General features: G+C 37.5%; 4 protein-coding genes and 1 non-coding gene across 8 annotated transcripts; 1 reads left to right on the forward strand and 4 right to left on the reverse strand.

Moving 5' to 3' along the window:
• Positions 1–424: 424 nt before the first annotated feature.
• LOC131004752 (protein CHROMATIN REMODELING 25) lies at positions 425–10,037 on the reverse strand. Of its 2 annotated transcripts, none has more exons than XM_057931501.1 (21): positions 9,757–10,037; positions 9,040–9,420; positions 8,591–8,677; positions 8,238–8,478; positions 8,046–8,171; positions 7,898–7,954; positions 7,717–7,803; positions 7,461–7,556; positions 7,231–7,281; positions 6,140–6,214; positions 5,955–6,041; positions 5,480–5,571; positions 5,261–5,393; positions 4,236–4,355; positions 3,687–3,800; positions 3,502–3,585; positions 3,345–3,416; positions 3,209–3,267; positions 2,282–2,456; positions 2,110–2,208; positions 425–986 (listed from the first exon to the last, which is right to left on the reverse strand). In XM_057931501.1, exons 1-21 carry the CDS (start codon positions 9,945–9,947, stop codon positions 636–638), a joined length of 2,778 nt encoding a protein of 925 aa, XP_057787484.1. In that variant the 5' UTR covers positions 9,948–10,037; the 3' UTR covers positions 425–635. The 2 variants fall into 2 exon arrangements, with proteins under 2 accessions (XP_057787484.1, XP_057787486.1); XM_057931503.1 differs by lacking the exon at positions 9,757–10,037 and having other exon boundaries at positions 9,040–9,125; positions 9,214–9,399.
• A 1,155-nt stretch (positions 10,038–11,192) lies between these two features.
• Positions 11,193–11,912, reverse strand: LOC131004778 (calmodulin-like protein 30). The gene has a single exon (XM_057931542.1). It carries the CDS (start codon positions 11,910–11,912, stop codon positions 11,355–11,357), a length of 558 nt encoding a protein of 185 aa, XP_057787525.1. The 3' UTR covers positions 11,193–11,354.
• LOC131004777 (protein disulfide-isomerase SCO2) lies at positions 11,193–14,864 on the reverse strand. Of its 2 annotated transcripts, XM_057931541.1 has the most exons (3): positions 14,252–14,864; positions 13,472–13,598; positions 11,193–12,464 (listed from the first exon to the last, which is right to left on the reverse strand). In XM_057931541.1, the coding sequence occupies exons 1-3, from the start codon at positions 14,645–14,647 to the stop codon at positions 12,391–12,393; spliced, it is 597 nt and encodes a 198-aa protein (XP_057787524.1). In that variant the 5' UTR covers positions 14,648–14,864; the 3' UTR covers positions 11,193–12,390. The 2 variants fall into 2 exon arrangements, with proteins under 2 accessions (XP_057787524.1, XP_057787523.1); XM_057931540.1 differs by having other exon boundaries at positions 12,029–13,598; positions 14,252–14,845.
• Positions 14,865–15,005: 141 nt separating this feature from the next.
• On the reverse strand, positions 15,006–17,742 carry LOC131004776 (probable LRR receptor-like serine/threonine-protein kinase At1g67720). 2 transcript variants are annotated; one of them, XM_057931537.1, is made up of 9 exons: positions 17,538–17,739; positions 16,907–17,456; positions 16,183–16,646; positions 15,984–16,119; positions 15,834–15,905; positions 15,692–15,760; positions 15,542–15,613; positions 15,388–15,459; positions 15,006–15,303 (listed from the first exon to the last, which is right to left on the reverse strand). In XM_057931537.1, the coding sequence occupies exons 1-9, from the start codon at positions 17,608–17,610 to the stop codon at positions 15,294–15,296; spliced, it is 1,518 nt and encodes a 505-aa protein (XP_057787520.1). In that variant the 5' UTR covers positions 17,611–17,739; the 3' UTR covers positions 15,006–15,293. The 2 variants fall into 2 exon arrangements, with proteins under 2 accessions (XP_057787520.1, XP_057787522.1); XM_057931539.1 differs by lacking the exon at positions 15,542–15,613 and having other exon boundaries at positions 17,538–17,742.
• A 384-nt stretch (positions 17,743–18,126) lies between these two features.
• On the forward strand, positions 18,127–18,199 carry TRNAR-CCU (transfer RNA arginine (anticodon CCU)). Its single transcript has one exon. It is a non-coding gene; the product is annotated as a tRNA-Arg (tRNA).
• The last annotated feature ends 24 nt before the right edge of the window (positions 18,200–18,223 follow it).

Genomic DNA, 18,223 nt, shown 5'->3' on the forward strand with positions numbered 1-18,223 from the left:
TTAATGATGATGATATGCAACATGGATGAAATAAAAAATTTATATCCAGATGGAAATTGGAATCTGAGCATGTGTAAATCAGAATACGAAAGAGTAGCATTGATTAAAACATAGAAATATGCAGGTCTTTTTTTCTTTTCAGGCACCGAAACATGCCAAGCATTGTAGTTATTCAAATTTCTTTCAATTTGGACTCGTGGTTTTTGAAGTCATAGGTAACAAAACTTCAAAAGGCCTTTTATATATGTCAACAAAACTGGCTGCTTAGAATTAGACCAGTAAACGTATATGTTAGACAGACTCCCAAGATGCCAACTCTAAAGCCATTTAGGTAGTTGACTTCAGCAGTTAACTTAAGCAGTCAACAAAAGAAAAGTTAGTACGCAGGAATCATACACAATTTTAAAACTTTATCCAAGGAACATAAAGAATTTATTTACTTTATTCATGTAATCACAGGAAAATTTTGCAAGGTTCTGTAACGTACATAAGTATAGGGACAACTGAATTATGTGTATCCAATGGGCAAATAGTGGTTAATCCAGCCTGAATATGATGACTATATGACTATTTTTTAATAAAATGGGGATAAAACCTAATATAAGCAAAACCAGAACTAGCCAGATGACCAAAACCTAAGCAAAATCATCATCATTGATGCAAGCAGGAGATAACCGATTTGAAGGTATTTTAAAACTCACAGAGCTTCTTGGCAACAGCGAGATTTTAGTTTTACCTTCTAAAGTTCTCATTGATTTTGAGTGTGGCTGTGGTAGAGTCGTAAAATTGAATGAGCTTCTCGAATCTCTCCTAAAAGAGATTGCTGGCGACATATCTTTGTTCTTAAATGGCAATACTGCTTCTCGGGAGAGGTCTCTTTTTAAAACAGAGAGGCCTTTGCGTTCTACCGCCTCTATCTTTGGTCTCACAGTTGATTCAATAGGGACAAGTTTCCCTTCTACTTGATTTGTAAAAACAAATGAAACCTGATGTACAATAAGAAAAAGGTTATTGTACAAAGAGCATACACAATAAAAGTCAGTAAGATCTGTAATTAATTTTGGCTATATTGTATTTTGCTTTAATTTCATACTGGGATTACTTTGGTCCAATATCCACAAGTGCAGTATTCTACCTGAGTCCTGACTTGTGAACAAAATTATTATTTATAACATTTTGAAATGATCAAATTTGATATGGGTAAATTCCAGATAAGCAATTTTGGTATTTGAAGAAACTATACAATAACTCATAATGCCTCATGAAAAAGAGGCCTAAATCCAGATTAAAATTTTAAAAATAAATAAATAAATAAAATCTAGAGAACCATTAACAAGTTAATGAAAGCATATGAACAGGAGACAATTTATAAACTTTAGCAGTGAACAAAGAAAATAGCCAAAAAGGGAAAAAACTGGGAAAAAGAAATCTCTGAGTGACAAGTAGAATAGGTCCGTGTGCTAAAGAAATTTCTGATTCGACACAAAAAATGAAATTTTAGAAAAGAAATCCTATAAAAAGGTTGATACTATCTTATTCTTAAGTTCCAAGAACCCTCAACTCATGTTTATGAAAAACTAATCAGCAAAACAGCTCAGTTTCATGTTCAGTCCTTATGCTAAAGAAATTTCTGATTCGACACAAAAAGTGAAATTTTAGAAACGAAATCCTATAAAAAGGTTGATACTATCTTATTTTTAAGTTCCAAGAACCCTCAACTCATGTTTATGAAAAACTAGTCAGCAAAACAACTCAGTTTCATGTTCAGTCACAAATGGTTTTGATTGGGAAGAAAAGTCTGGCTAATCAAAGAATAAGATACTCCTTGGGAAGTCAATCACGCTAGTAAATGTAAAATTTGTACTCAATATTTGCAAATCCATTAGGTCTCTTTATCAACTATAGAAAGACACATTAAAATGTTTGTAATTGTCTACTCACAACTCACAAGTATCAAAGAGGAAAACAAAAGGTGAAGAGTGTGATTTTCAATCTGACCTTGTTTAATGATGATAATCTCTAATGCTGTCATACTAAAAATGTGATGACCAGTAATTTAAGTTTAACCAAATAAACTAAAGCAGAATCTGCTTCACTTGAAACCCTCACCTCATCCCCTGCAGAAGCCTGAAGTATTAGATCAGGTACAGATGACGGAGAATGATGATGCCCCCAGCTAGCTAAGTCCTCTTCCTTGGGAGCCCCAACCTAGATAAAGCAGTGTTTGAGCAAATGAAGGTGATCTACTTTCAAGAATCTGGATATTTTGAACCTCACAAACCTGTTTCTCATGGCTTTTCAAACTTCCAGAGCACCCAGCAATGCCTGCAAATCCCCCTATATCCTCTTCATCAATTTGGCAGCCTCCGTTCAGGCACTCAGATATGAGAATACTATCAGACATCATTTCCTGTTGTCTACAGCGGTTGCAGCACATCTTTTCATGTACTTCCGAGCTACAAAATGTTATCATTAGTAATACAGAGAGAATATCTCACAGTATTAGAGGACCCTATTTTGGTGTTCCAAAACTTTCATTAGTCATTTCAGTAGCCTGTGCATTTCACACAAGAAAAAGTGGTGTGCAAGAGCAAAAAGGCACTTTGCAGAAATCAGCATCTCACTAGAAGGTAGAACGAGATGCCAAATGAAAAATCATCCTATTTTGAATTCAATTATATGATAAAAGCATTTGCGTTATTGACAATAAATGTTTTAGACGTGATCTCATGAATACAAAAATGCTGGAGATTCAACAATAAGGTGAGGTTTTCATAATACAGTTCACAATAAAGCTTATTATTTGAACTTATATATCAATCTGCATATAAATTGACATTTTCACACAACATTCACAAATACAGTTTGAACATAATTTATTTATTGGTTTAATTTTATTTACTTATTAATTAGTATTGCTTTTATCTTCTTGGGTGGAGGGGTAACCATATTTGCTGGGATTCAATTCCACCTAAACTTGTTTTATGGAATTCATAACACTGTAGCAGAACTAGATCAGAACACATAAAACTACATAGACATATTAAGTCTAAGAAAAAATACACTGCCAACGCTCATCCTCACATTTCTTTAGGATGCATGATGTTTAAAACCCACCAAATACTAATTAAAAGAATGATAGTTCTTGTAATTTTTGTGAACCTTGTGCGTTTGGAAAAGAAGTTCAAAACTTCAAACAATGACACACCTTGTGTTCTCATGAAATGTGAACAAGTCGCGTAGATCTTCCGTTGAAAGGAGATTTCCCTGTGATGAGGACTTCATAATGTGTTCACAGGATTACAAACAGAAAATGAGAGATATAAGAAAATAGGGTACAGTACCATCTCTGAATCTACATGCTCATGCTGAATAACTTTTTGAAGACCTTCTTTTGACATCTGACGCTGGTATACCTGCAGAAATATACAGCATTGCATAAGTGATTCGGGAGATGTACAGATAGGAAAGCAAATGCATCAAGAATTTACTGCACAAAACCTTTTCTTCAATGGTTCCAGTACTCAAAAACCTATAGATATAGACTCTCTTCTTCTGACCATCCCTCCAGACCCTTGCAGCAGCCTGTGAGAATCAGAACTCAAGAGATCTTGTTCAAAATTCGAATTTTTATTTATTACACCCTTGAAGCCAAATATGAATTTTCATATAAAAGGACAACTTACCTGTTTATCATTGGCAGGATTCCAATCAGGATCAAAGAGAACCAGCCGATTTCCACCAATTAAATTGAGGCCACAGCCGCCAGCTTTGCTACTCAAGAGAAAGGCAAACTCATCCTGAAAAAACACGTTAATACAACCTGATGATGGCCAAAAACATATAGACAGATTTTCCTTTTATTTATAAGAACAAAAACCTTATTTAGATTAAAAGAAGGGTTAATCATAGTTTGTGACCCCAACTTTTAGCATTTTACAAAAGATGTCCCCAACTCACATTTTCACTTTAAAAACCCCCAAACTTTGAAAAAAAAAATAATTTATGCCCCGCATTATAGAATCCAGCGATGGAATGACGAATCACCTCGCCAAAATCTTAGGTGGATTATACATTTAACGACGTATAATAAAAACAAGACCACAACTACTAGATAACTAATTTTGAATCTTTAAACAAGTCCAAACAAAATAGCATCGTGCTTTTAAATCCACAAGGCTTCCCGAAAGGCGAAACATAAGGACACGTCTCAAAGAAGAAGAAAAATCATGTACCTTTGAAGGGTCATTAAAACGATTAACCAACTTCTGTCTTTTGCTAATTGATGTACTCCCATCAAGTCTTAGAAAAGGGTATCTTCTTTCACGGCATAATTGAGCGAAAAGTTCCAAAGTCTGAAAAAGAAGAATGGAATCAAAATGACCACACTTCAATGAAACAAAATAACACAAACATAAAAAAAGAAATCAGTATAATAGAAGTATTCATGCAACTAGAGATGACAGCAATCTTCATAACTGCTTCCACACTGCACTTAAGTTTGACTAACAACATGATCAAGCTAATAGACCCTAACTACAAACTTCTTTCATGCCAAGTTTATGGCAGAATAAAGAATTTTGAAAAGATTCAAGGGAAAAAAAGAAATCCTATATGCGACAACTTAAGTATAGACTGTATAGTCAGATCAAGCTGATGTGGACACTTCAAGAAATTAGAAGAAATCCAAGTCTATCATAAGTTTATCACATACTAGCCATGTTTTGGAAAATTAAGTAATTTCACATTGATGTATGGAACAGATTCAGTAAGTCCCTATCATACTTTTATACTCTTCTAGGTGAGAGCATAAGCAATTGCATTATATTAACCATTTCAAACTTTCACTTACAGTTACCATGTCAAACAGAATTTTCATAGGAACAGTTGTTCAAGTGTTTATTTGGTCCAAGTTGCTTTAAATATGGAATGCTTAAGGAAAGCCTGATAAAAGTAAGGTTAGCACAAAACTGAAAATTGGATGTAGCTTCTCTATGTGTTTTCTTTGTCCACCAATTGCAGAATAAATTTCAATAATCAGTATGGTCTTTTGTAGAAATGAGAATATCCAAGACCAGACTAAAATACTCATATCCACTTCTTCATTTTAATTGAATCATTCATCCATTCATCCCAGAAGGAATTTTGATCCAAAAAGTGGCATGCAGTACTTAAAAAATTGAACATCAGTAGAATAAGAAGAAGATGCATCCCATCATCCGTCAAAGTATTCGATCATTTAAGGTTAAAAAATTGGAACCTGTGTGTAATTCGAAACTAGAACAATCCTATCATCTGTTTTCTGGCGAAGCTGAGCAAGTAACCGGGATAATACATGCATTTTTCCGGATAGCTCAACCCATGCCCCATCTCCACCAGTCCAGGATCCAGATCTGAGAGAAAATCATGTAATCACTTAAATTAGGATCAGGTAAATTCAAGTTGATCAAAAAAAACAAAATAACCAGAAAGGATTTACCTTCCAGAGAACATTGATGTTGGGAAGAAACGCAAACAATCCTCAAATCCTGATGTTCCTGGGCTACCACCCTTAATTGTATCATATATTAGCTTCAAATAAGATTTTCTGGTGTTAGAACTACTATATCCACAACAGCAACAAATAAACAAGAAATTAAAATTAGAACTTCAAATGAAAAATTATGCCCAACATATGATGGGGGTTGAGATTGATGCGTTGGTAAACCCTGGCAACAGTTTTCACTTTTCAATGAAAAATGACAGTATATGGTCACATGGAATGTCGTGAGACCTGTCTGTGAGAAGAAACAAGAATCTAGGCAAACAAGAATGTTTTACATCTTATCACTAGGTTTTAGTGAGAACCTCGTATCAATCACAAAGATTAAAGTTACCTTTGACACCAAGGATACAATTATATCTAAAGTTCACCATAAATCCAAGATTTTCTTAATTCCTGAAAAACAACATACCTTTGGGTGATTGCAGAGCTTCTTAAGAGCAGTTATATATGCTAAGATCTTTGATTGTTTTGCTTCCTCTGAAATTGCTCTTTTTACCTGTATTTAAAGCTTATGATTCTTAGATGTTCTTCTACTACATCTCATGCAGAAGCTGATGTTGACTGCACATATCATACAAAAGGAAAGAATATTACATTTTTTGATTGAATAAAATGGCTGTATAGCTGAGATTGGAGTGGCGACATTTTGCAGCACACTACTTCGACTATCTGTAGAAAGACACGGGCTACTCTAGTTAACACAAGCATATCAGCATATTTGAAGCAAATCATCTAGATATCAAAACAAAATAAGTTATTGGACAGCATGAATAACTTTTTATGCAGAACATGTATCTCTCAAATCTAGTTCTGGAACTTCAAGTACCAAGTGACGGACATAATCAAAACTCCCAAGTCTCGAGATTGAATGTGGGTGGAAGCTGGACTCTACTGAATTAAGGCACAATATATGCAGATCCATTGGTTTTTCAGGTCTAAATTACTAGAACTGAACCAAACCAACAGTATATGCCATTCAGATGCCAGAAAGAAATAGACAGTCAGAATAAACCCAAGTTAGCTTTGCCATCTAGCTGATTCTTCTATAAGTAATTCAGATTTTTCAATAGATAGGTAAAGTAAAACTTGTGAAAATCCCCGGACGTTCAATAGCTAGAATACAGTGACAGACGAACAAGACTTTAGTTCTAAATCGTGCAATACTAAATAATTTTTCACTTTTCCATTTTCAACATATACTCTTATTGGAATCAATTTGATCTACAGACGTACATTCTGCAGTGTTGTGGAAATGATATTCCTGTATACGCAAAGGACCTCTAAAGTAAGTCCATTAACTAGTGATTCCTAGGCCAAATAATCACAAATACTCCAAAAGTTGTAGACCAAGCCCCCTCTCTATCTAATCTATCAAAATTAAGGGAAACAATTATAACGTTGTCATGTGGATCTACATGGTTATTTGTTCTGAACAGATATACTACCGTGGAGGGCAGGCAAGAAAATAAACAAAAAGAATGATTGATAGCCCAGGGGCACATATATATATAGGAATAAATAATCACTTGAAACATTGATGTCGGAACATCAACCATGGAGTGGGAAAATCATGATTTTCTTAGTATACAAGTAAAGTCATTCTGCATAGTCATAGGATCTTATGGCCTTAGTTCAGATGTGTTGCATGAGTTATTCTGCATAAAACTCAGAAATAAATTAGGTACCTTTGGTGGTAGGTGGTTAGACAGTAATGCATTTGTCCTTCGCAATATAAACTGAGACACAAGCAAACAAATTATAAGAAGTATCTTAAGTCTGTGCTGTATTCCAAAGCCATGAATAACAAAAAAATTGTAAAAGATGAGCAAGTTTGTATTCTTATTAAGATTTAATTGAGAATGGAAAGTAGCAATTTGAAGTCCAGATGCAGGGAATATTGAATAATATAGTTTACCTGGTTTACTTTTGAACTTAGTTCTGTAGAACGCTCTGAACCAAGTCTCTTTTCTTCTTCACTAGCTGCTGGCTCTCGACCACATACAATTGGCATCTCCAGAAGTACAGAGCAGAACAAATATTAAGATAAAATGAAGAAAGAGTGTTTTTTAAAGCCTAGGAATAATCAGATACAACAAACACCACATTGCCAAATCTATCTTAGGTTCCATAGACATAAAGATGCCTGACATAGTCAAAATTTTGTTTGATACCTCATAATATCGCCGAAAATATGAAGCATCACCCAGAACTCCAGGATTTGTAAAATTAACCATGGCATAGAACTCCTCAAGATCATTCTACGTTGGGATAACACAGAAAAATGGATAATTCCAAATAAGAAAATGGAGAGAACACACCATGAGATTGTAAGGATGCTTAGGAAATTCTTACTTGCATGGGAGTGCCAGAGAGCAAAATGCGTCGTTTGCATGATAAAGCAGCTAGCGCCTGCTCCATATGGATATGAAAGTCATCTTGAATCCAGAATGATCTCATTCAGGAAAAATAAGCTCAATGGAAAAAAGATAATGTATCTTACTCGATTGGTCAATGTTTGATCATTCTTTAGCCTGTGAGCCTCATCACATATAAGTAGGTCACAGGATCCATCTTGGTTGAATTTTGAAGAATGCATCCGAAACGTCTCATAAGAAATAATCAGTACCTGTCAGAATGTGAGTTGAGTAACTTTGAACATTTGGTGATAACTTAAAAAACACCAGAAAAGCACCTGTAAAGGGCTTGAGGAACTAGTAAAACTATCAATTCCAGAGATGACGTCATCTCGAGTACTCTCACAAAGAGCAACAAGCTTAACTCTTTCCCCGACCCATTTCTTGATTTCAGCCTCCCAGTTACTCACAAGGCTAGTAGGAGTCACAATTATTGCTTTTTTAACCATTGGTTTCCCATCAAATCCGTGACGAAGAAGGGTGTACAGAAGTGTGATCGACTGCAATGTCTTTCCCAACCTGAAGAAGGAAAACCCAAATTTAGAACATCAATGAGAAGTTACATAAATTAGATTTTTTTTCAGTCTCATAAGCTGGGAATTAAGACCATCATCGGTTACTGAACTTTTACCCCATATCATCAGCCAAAATGCATCCATTGATGTTTTCAGCACTGAGCATACCAGAAACACAATCAAACATGAACTGCACGCCTTCTCTGCAAATGAAAATCAAACGACCTTCCACTTGAGTGGTGTGACAAAAGAAACAGAATATTTATCCGTATTGGGTGATGCAAGTTATTGGTTTGGTACTGAATTTTAACACTAACCAGCTATAAATACTTTTTAATTGATAAATAACAGGCTTGGCTTTTGTAAGACCTTGAGCAAGCATTCAGTAAAAAGAAGTTACATGATGCTGATCCTCATGAAGAATGCAAAATGATACTAAGATGCTAGTCACACCATATATTCTGAATTTATCTTGAACCTCTTCTTAGTAGTGGAAACATTTTGTCTTTTAGTTTCACAATCTTAAACTCACATATTGAAAACAAGAAAATCTGCTGAGCAGTACCTTTGATGGGGCCGGAGAAACTTCACAAGCAAGGGATCTACAGTTACAAAAGTAAATTCATCATTTTGTTCCTTGGACTCTTCCGGCTGCCACAACACCAAAGGTTCAATTCCTGGAGGCAGTGATTCACTTTCCTCGGGAACATCATTCTCAATCGTATTGGGAGTACCAAACCTGTTTGAAATGTGGACTAGAGCAGGCCTCGTGGACCCCCATGGCACAAACCGTTTGCGAGCCGAAAGCTTACGTGCCAACTGCTCTTTGTTCTCAGAGTAACCAAAGGAAGAGGGAGGCTTAAAGGGCTTTCTTAAGGTGGCCTCTGAACCCACTACAGAATAAACTCGAGGAAATAGCGACTGCCGATTCACTTCTAGGTTTCCCCTGATTTAAAACACCACAACCTAACTTGTTAAAAGATATCAGAGACAAAGCCACATGGAAATGTATCTTCTCTCAATTGCAAATTACTGCATTTCTCTAGTTAGGAATTAAAACCCTAGTACTAAATATTGCTGACACAATCAGAGAACCTTAATTTGATACAAATAGCTTAAAATGAGATCAGAAACGATAAAAAAAAAAACCCTAGATCCACACAACTCAAGCACCTCACACACTAACAGCTAGAACAACCCAATGCCGCTGTGATCACTGAGCAGTAACTAATTCTCAAAAAATAATGTTTGAACAAAAAAAACGAGTTAACAAACTACAAACCTCACGAGGGCGGCTACGTTTTGCGACTTCCGTCGGAGGTTCGGCGCCGGAGCCGAACGGGTACCCGGCATTTCTTCATCTTCGCTATCGCACTCGGAGCCATTTGATTCGGGCGAGACATGGTAATCGGGTTCGGATCCTGTGGAGTCGCCGGAAGTCGAGAGGGTTTCGTCTTCGTCTTCGTCTCTCATCTTCTAGCCTTACAACAAACACTGCCCCTTTTTAAATTCATCTAATTTTGGCGGTAAAGTTGGAAATAAGCTTTCTTTTTCTGAAATAGTATAAATTTCCTTATTGGCTTATGCTAATACTATTGCTAACTCGAGTTTCCAAAAAAAATATAAATTGCTTATTTTGAGGTTTGGTTGCCGTTACTCTGCATCTGCATATGTACGTGTATTTTACTCTGCATCTGCATATGTACGTGTATGTAAAAATATTTTAAATACGAACATAGAAATATGTTAAATAGTTACACCATATGTGTGGTCACATTGCTATAATATTTTTCCTGTTAAAACTCCCACTGATTTCTTTAATATGCAACATTAATGAGTTTTTTTCCTTTTATATGCTACTTTAGTTTACAATTATATTCAACAATTTCTTATAGCCGAAAGTAATAATTTTATAGTATTATATTTAAAAATACAATAAAATATTTGTTTTTTTTTTACTTTATAATATTCATACTGAAAATAAAATATTATTATAATTGATACTTCACTCAATATTAAATGAAAATTGGAAGAATTTAACTATAAAATTGAAAAAAAAAGGAAAATAAGTATTTAATTTGTTTGTGAAAATATAACAAAATTAGGCTCTACTTTATTTAAAGAAACTAATCATTAAGAAGCTTAATACAATTATTATAAAATTTTAGAAAGAATTACTCCCTCCGTCCACGAAAGAACTTCCTATCTTTCCTTTTTGGGACGTCCATAAAAGAACTTCCTACCTATTTTTGGACTATACCGCACCACTTATAATCCTCTTACTTTTCACTTTTCACAACTCTCAATATTAATTATGACACATTTTCACCACTCTCAATACACTCAACTACTTTTATCCACTCTCAATACACTCAACAATATTTTTTCTTAAAACTCGTGTCACTTCCTCCTAGAAAGTTCTTTCATGGATGGAGGTAGTATTATATAGTAAAATGTGTTTAAGATAGTACTTTAATACACGATTAGAAAGATGATGAGTGTCAGAATGTGGTAAAAAGATAAGAGGGTGACTCGAGTTTATTTGCCCGCCAATTTGATGACCATTTATTTATTCCACTCTATTTATTTGCTGGTTTAGAAAGTTGTGTTAATGCTGATGATAGAGGTTTCACATATTTTGGTTCAATGAAGACTGACTATGGGATTTCTCCTGGAATCGAACATTGTAATTTAGCGTTGTTGGTATGCACGTATACATGGAGTTCCGTAATCATTAAATATCACTACAGAATTAAAAAGTTTGGATACATACTAAAGCAAGCATAATTACACAAAGGGTACTAGACTCGGTTCATTTCTATTGAATTTGGTCTAGCATGATGAAATTAAACACACACACACCAAGCACGAGTAATTGATCTAGTATGTAATCATGGTTCGAGTCATCATAGTGATGAACTCATCCGAGTCGATCACACCATCACCGTTGGCATCCACAGCTCGCACCATTTTCTGGCAGTCTTGCAGGCTGCATCTCTCTCCCAGCCTCCGCAGCAGCTCGTACACCTCCTCCACCGTGATCTTCCCGTCGTTGTCCTTGTCGAAGGCCTGGAAGGCCCGCTGCAGATCCATCGTCTTCACCCCACCTTCCTTCTTCTGCATCTCCACAAACTCGTTGAAGTCGATGAAGCCATCGCCATCCAAATCCGCCACCTCGAATATCTTCTGCACTTCCTTCCTCACCAGATTCCTCTTCCCCAAGGCCTTCAGTATTGCCTGGTACTCCTCGGGAGATATTTTCCCATCTCTGTTGGAGTCGAATTTGTTGAACACTTGCCTCAGCTCTTCTATAGTCGGCATGTAAACGGGCGCTAGGCCTGACGTCTGCCTGTCTCGAGAGAACATTCTTGATGGCTTTTTCAAGAACTTCCTCTTGGACAGATTGTACTGCAGGTCCAGGAAACTGAAACTAGACATCGTTTTACTTGCAAGAGTCGAGACAGGGATGAGATATGAGAAAATTTAAGAGACTCAGTGAATATATAAATGCTTGATCAAGCTATGATGGGATATGGTTGGAGTTATTCTGATGCTTGAATGATAACGCAGAATAACTTTATTCATGGACTACTTAGAAATCACATAATCAAGATTCTTAGGTACAAGAAAGGACACAGAAAGTGGGAAACTGTAAAAAGATGAAAAGAGATTCTTATTCTGTGGCTGCTATATGTGTTTACTTGATTCCATCTTCCACAACATTCCTTTTCTTGCAAGTTTATCCTTCTTAATAGTAAATACAATACAGATTCTCTTGACTTTTCAAAAGTTGTTAAAAAAATAGGTAGAATATAACGACCAATAATATTGAAAAACTGCAACAATGTTGCATCTTTAAGAATGTGGAAAGGAACTCGGGGGTTAGGAAAAAAGTGATATATGCGGTGCATATCGATCAAGATGGCTTTCCATTATCCAAGTCCTCCATCACCTCAATATCATCCCGCGCTGTTATCTTCTGTACAAATCCTGCTATGATGAAAGAAAAAGATCATGTTTCTGATCCTTTAAATGAGTTAAAAGAGAGACTGAAGAGTTGATTGAAAAGCCGGTGCACAATTACACTCAACAATTTCCTCATGCTAACAGAAGATCTGCATTAGATAGCATCTAAAGCAAATATCTACATCAAAAGTGTAATATTATTAATAAAGTAATGTAGTGTCTCTGCATTGTGGTCTGTCTGTCACATCTATGTTCTATTTTGTGAAAGCAGTTTTAACTCTTAAGAATCTCTAAGGTGATAATAGCATGCATGAAAAATGCCAATGGAAAATGTAAGGAATGTCTGTATAATTTGAAATCAAGTGCTACTGGTAAAAAGATCTCAACAAAAGAATAAGAGCAAAGCATGATATGACTTCCTAATCCAGAAGTGATGTGACACGTGCTCTATGAAACAATTGTCCACAGAATGAATATGATATAGGATATGGCCATCATGGCATAGAGGAGTAACCTAAGTTGAATTACAATACTGTGCACTTTCATTAGTTTTACCTTGAAGTATTCCTCACCTCACTTGTTTCAGAATTACACGTAGCTAATACAATCAAGACCTTGTGTTCAAAACAAGCCTGTTGTTTATTTTTCATTCCAAAAGAGCCTTTTGGCATTTGTCAAACCTATATTGTGCTTTTATAAATGGAGTACAAAAGTGCGTAAAGCAGAATTCTCCTAGGCAGTAAGTTAAATCCCAACCAATTTCTGTCACTGTAGAATAGACAGCAACCTAGTGCTTCACATTTCTTCTAAAAATGATTCTATGCTACCTCAATCTCAATTAGGAATTTGCTGGGATTCTTAGCTTTATTTGGATTTCGTATTTGTATGAGCTCGTAATCCAAGTTTGGTATGAAATCACGAAAATCCCATCCCAAGTAGAAGAACAAAAAATAGCCAACTTGAAGGAGGGTGGGGGGCAGGGGATTGAGAAACAAAAAGAAAGAGTGAAAGAGGAAAAAAGGAAATAGTACCGATCCCAAGACAAGGTATGCATTTACAGATGGTTTCTTTTCCTCTCTTGTTATAATAGCTGACTAAACCAGATCCTTGGCAACTACGACACTTTCCAGTCCATTCGTATACCATTGGCTTGCAATCCTGTAATTCCAGAATACATTTAACGCAATTCTAGCAAGCAAGAGTTTGGTATTAAAAATGTTAAAATAATTGAAAATTCTTATTAAGAAGGCAACTTTCCTTGCCAAGACATCAGAAACTGAAAAATAAAAGGAAAATATTGAGATAAAAAGTAAACTGCTCGCCATTTAAAGTAGTTGCTAGCAATCAAATTGGCAACGATCCATTTAACTTATGTGAATGCTAACAAATCAAAATCATCTGGAAGCAGCAAGTGAGAGCAAAGCTGGAGTGGAAATTCCCCTTTCTCGAACTATGCGAAACCTCTTTTTTTCGCATTGGTTTAAAAATGTAGGGGGAATTAAATCATCATCAACCGATTTCAAGAAATTCCACTCGTCCAAATTCGACATGTAACATTAACATACATACAGCTTCTGTTTCAGTAAACATCAATGATGATAAGATTCATACTCAAACTCTAATACAGAATTCAAAGAAATTAGCATCCATTTCATCAAGTTAGCCTTGTTTTCACGGTCAAACTTCCCATCCTCGGGAGCAATGCTAAACTCCAAGCACAACACAAAACGCAAGCCAAACTATCATTTGCACTCAATAGAATTAAAACATTAAATGTGGATTTAAGCAACAATTAAAATTTAATAAATTACCTCAATCACAGGATCGCAGCTGAGCCTCTTATCGATTTCCTCCGGCGACACGGGGGAGGAATTGGGATGAGTCATGGGAAGCGGCAGCGCGTCGTCGGCGTCGGTCATATAGCTCTCCCGATCTCGCGCCCATCTCTCTTTCGCATTAACCTTGGTGTTCTTACTATTACTGCTCCCAGTAGCAGCGCCAGAGCCTACGTTATCCGGTAAAGTATTGCCAATTCCGACTGCGGAGGCGTCGGAAGCTGCGGCGGAATTGAACCAGGAGCGCGGGAGACCGTTGTCGGCGGCGGCTCGGCAGCGGAAGGTAACGAAGGATGGGGAGAGAAATTGCGGGAATGAGAGAATCGGAGGGTTGGAAAGGGGAGCAATTGAGGTAGGGTTTATCGGCAACATTCCATATAAATATCTTCAAGTTTTACAGTTGGAGAAAGAAAGTGAGTATATAACGGATTTTGTAGAGCGAGAGAGAGAATGGCGTGGATAGTTGAGGTGCACGAGATGAAATTATGGGAGTGTTTACAGTTTCAATTATAGGATGCACCGTCGCGTTTTACACCACATTCTCTTAAACTTTGGCACTTTTATTTTTCAGCTCCAAGGCTTGACTTTGAAATTTGCTAATTATGACTATCCATAATCACTGATTCACTATCATCAATCAACATTTATTTATTTTTGAATGATGAGGAAAGTGTCCATTCAAGGCATCTCCAACGAATATGATAAAATGATAAAATTAATTCAATCAATGTAATAGAATTCAAATTATATTGTGACTATAAATGTCATAATTCAAGAGCATTTAATATTTATCTATGTCGACAAGATGATATATGACTATTATGATTACACGTCGCAGTTGGGTAGAGAAAATAGTGAGTATGATGATGGATACTAATTCTTGAAACAATCACATTGTAGAAAGACGAAGCAAATGTATATTTACATACAGACATATCTCCATTTTCGACAGTCAAAACACGAATCTCTCCCTCTTGTTTCACCTTAGCTTTACGTCTCCTGGGGCTGCTGCATTTTGCTAGGATAGTCTGATCATCAAATCATGAAACGATAAGCATTAGATCTCTATAATTAAAGGGTATACTAAAATGGGGAGAGAGAGAGAGAATTACCGAACACTGAGACCATCTCTTTTAGTGAGAGGCTCGGGAACGCTACTATTGAGCTTGTTGTTCTGGAGAAAGCTGCGGAAGAGAGAGAGAGAGGTTTGATAACACTAGTAAGAAATAAGAGGAAGATGAAGAGTGAGAGAAAGTGAGGCATTACACTTGTTGAAGATTGGGCAGCTGCCCCAACGAAGGAGGAACCGGCCCTTCAAACTGATTGTTCTCCAAATGCCTTTTTCCCATGTATAATATTTTGTCACAATTATTTGCACATAATTAAGCAATGAATCAAAATTAGAGAGCAACTCACAGAGTTTCTAGAGCTTTCAAGGGGCTCAAATCAGGTATGACGCCCGAAAACTTGTTGTCTCCAAGCCAACTGACACACCATCATATATCATCCAAATCAAATTACAAAACAAAAACAAAGCAAGCATCATCATCAAACTTACATGTGTCTGAGCCCAGTTAATCTAGCTATACTCGGCGACAGCTTCCCCGACAATCCATACCCGCTTAGATTCCTACATATATCCATTTTCACACACATCTCATCAAACAGCAATACTTTTGATATTGAAAGCTCCAATTTGTGCACTTACAAAGACACAACACGAAAGGGCTCGGCGACGGTGCAATAAACGCCGCCCCAGGAATGGCCGATGGGCAGGCATGGATCCCCTCCCCAATCTTCCGGCGGATTCACCACTTCCTTCTTCAACTCCTCCATCGCCACCGCTGTCCAATCCACCAATACATTGAGTATTAATTTGAAGACCGAATTGAAATAAATATGCATACCATCTCTGGTGAGAGTCCTGTTTCCGAAGGGCAGCAGCTGGAGGAGCTCGGCGGCATTGATGAGCGGCCCCACCGGAGAGCTGGGAGCCGGAGACAAGGTGATGACGAGCTGGCCGGAGAGAGGCCAGTTGGTGCCGACGACGCCCTGGCCTTGCTCCGTCACGTTCATGTGTTGGAAGAAGAAGTGGCCGTTAACTTGGACGTCGAAGACCCTCCAGCTGTACGGACTGGGGCTGCGGTTGTCCTGAAAGTAGAACGCGATGTAGTAGAGTCCGCTACTTAACGGGAACGGCGGCCAGTTCAGCGTCAGAGTCTTCCCCCTGCTCGTCGTCAGCGCCGACGCAAACGCCTTCTGCGGCGGGATGTTCCAAAACGACGTCGTCGTCACGTTCCAATGGCTCGTCACGAACGGGCTCTCGTCCTTGTATGGCTCCCAAAAACGGTTGAATATGTCGTCCGGGTAACTGTATATACATATCCCAATTCAAATAAAAGTAATATTATCAATCTAATACTTTATCTCTCCCACTACAAATGTCTCATTTTCTATAATGGGATATCACATTCCTTTTTTGGTAATATATTGTCTCCTATACCTAATATTTAAACAATTTTTATCAACCTACTACTAATTACACATTTCTTAAACTCCGTGTCAAAAAGTTGTCAAAAAATAATGGGATATTTGTAATAGAACGAAGGGAGTTATCATAAGTAAATTTACCTAATGATGATGTCGTCGTGTGAGCCAAACCTACTTCTGGCAACCGTCATCAACATGGCTTTGTCGAAGTTGGTGGAGTTGTAGACGGAGCTCTCGAGGTAATGCACCTCGAGAGACGAGATAAAAGGGCTGGAGCCAGCGGGGGTGTGCTGGTTCCTAGCCAGACATATGCTGAGGACCTTGTTCTGGGCGGCCACGACGGCCTCGTAGAACGAGGATCCCCCGCCGGCGAAATCCTCCGTCGTGTTCACGGTGCTCCACTTGGTGCCGTCGATGATCTGGTCGAACACCGGAGGCGCTCTTCCTCCGTCGAACTTTCCGTAGAAATATATGGTCTTGACGAGATACCTGGCGCCCCTGATCACGGGGAAGCTGTAGCAATGCTTCCTGGCGTTGGCGTTTGGAAAGAATCGAAGGGTTCGCAGCCGAGGCAAGATGTCGGTGCGCTTTAAGGTTGTGGTGTTGCCGGTCGCGATGAAGTCGCTGTCGGGAACGTATTTCAGAGCCCCTTCTTTGATTTCGGTTTTAGCGCCGCAGCTTATGAGGTAATCTGCAGTGTGTAGAATTGAAAAGATTTTCCATCAAATTTGTGAACGTGGAGAATGCATTAATATTAGATTAAGCAACGAACCTCTGGGTTGTCGGGCCGCTTGGATTGAGAGAGGGATGCTAACGAGCCATAGGAGGAAGACGCACGCGGACATGGCGGCGGAGGTGGATGAATTTTCCGGCGAGGGCGGGGAGAGGGAGAGAGGTTAGAGAGAGAAAAGTGGTCGAATTTGGAATGGGCGATGTTGGACATGGATTTAGGGGAGATGGTGTGCATGAGGGGCTATGCTTGAAGATAGATTGCTACATAATTGACTAAGCTTCATCATTTAAATCCCAATTTTATGTTGGGGCAGTTTTCATATTGCATCGTATAGAAGTAAAATTATTAAATTAATGAACAAATAATAAGTTGATTAAAACTATTACTACTCGTTTTGTTTCAATGGAGTTATGGATCATGTTCTAAGGAACCTGTTACTAAATTCATTATTTTCTATTAAGGAGAACAGTTTGAGATAAATAAAATATATTTATATTTAAAAATTTGGATATATATTTTTTCTATGAGATATTCACGGTTAGTCAATCTCCTTCCAAAAGCTCAATAAATTAGGGATTGGTAACTATAATTTATATAAATAAAATATCTCTCTACATGCAATCAACCAGCGCCTGTAGCTCAGTGGATAGAGCGTCTGTTTCCTAAGCAGAAAGTCGTAGGTTCGACCCCTACCTGGCGCGAAATTTTTGCGTTTTCTTACGCTT

This window comes from Salvia miltiorrhiza, unplaced genomic scaffold, assembly GCF_028751815.1.
Source record: "Salvia miltiorrhiza cultivar Shanhuang (shh) unplaced genomic scaffold, IMPLAD_Smil_shh original_scaffold_455, whole genome shotgun sequence".
Taxonomy (NCBI): Eukaryota; Viridiplantae; Streptophyta; class Magnoliopsida; order Lamiales; family Lamiaceae; genus Salvia; species Salvia miltiorrhiza.

Excerpts from the sequence above, each read along its gene's own strand:
- LOC131004752 (XM_057931501.1), bottom strand. The coding sequence starts at position 9,947 with ATGAGAGACGAAGACGAAGACGAAACCCTCTCGACTTCCGGCGACTCC. Across the intron at positions 8,479-8,590 it reads ATTTTGGCTGATGATATGGG|GTTGGGAAAGACATTGCAGT; the intron begins GTAAAAGTTCAG and ends TTCCTTCTTCAG. Across the intron at positions 2,209-2,281 it reads TGAAAAGCCATGAGAAACAG|GTTGGGGCTCCCAAGGAAGA; the intron begins GTTTGTGAGGTT and ends TGCTTTATCTAG.
- LOC131004778 (XM_057931542.1), bottom strand. The coding sequence starts at position 11,912 with ATGTCTAGTTTCAGTTTCCTGGACCTGCAGTACAATCTGTCCAAGAGG.
- LOC131004777 (XM_057931540.1), bottom strand. The coding sequence starts at position 14,647 with ATGTTGCCGATAAACCCTACCTCAATTGCTCCCCTTTCCAACCCTCCG. Across the intron at positions 13,599-14,251 it reads GCTGCGATCCTGTGATTGAG|GATTGCAAGCCAATGGTATA; the intron begins GTAATTTATTAA and ends CTGGAATTACAG.
- LOC131004776 (XM_057931537.1), bottom strand. The coding sequence starts at position 17,610 with ATGTCCGCGTGCGTCTTCCTCCTATGGCTCGTTAGCATCCCTCTCTCA. Across the intron at positions 17,457-17,537 it reads AGCGGCCCGACAACCCAGAG|ATTACCTCATAAGCTGCGGC; the intron begins GTTCGTTGCTTA and ends TACACACTGCAG. Across the intron at positions 16,647-16,906 it reads CACGACGACATCATCATTAG|TTACCCGGACGACATATTCA; the intron begins GTAAATTTACTT and ends ATGTATATACAG.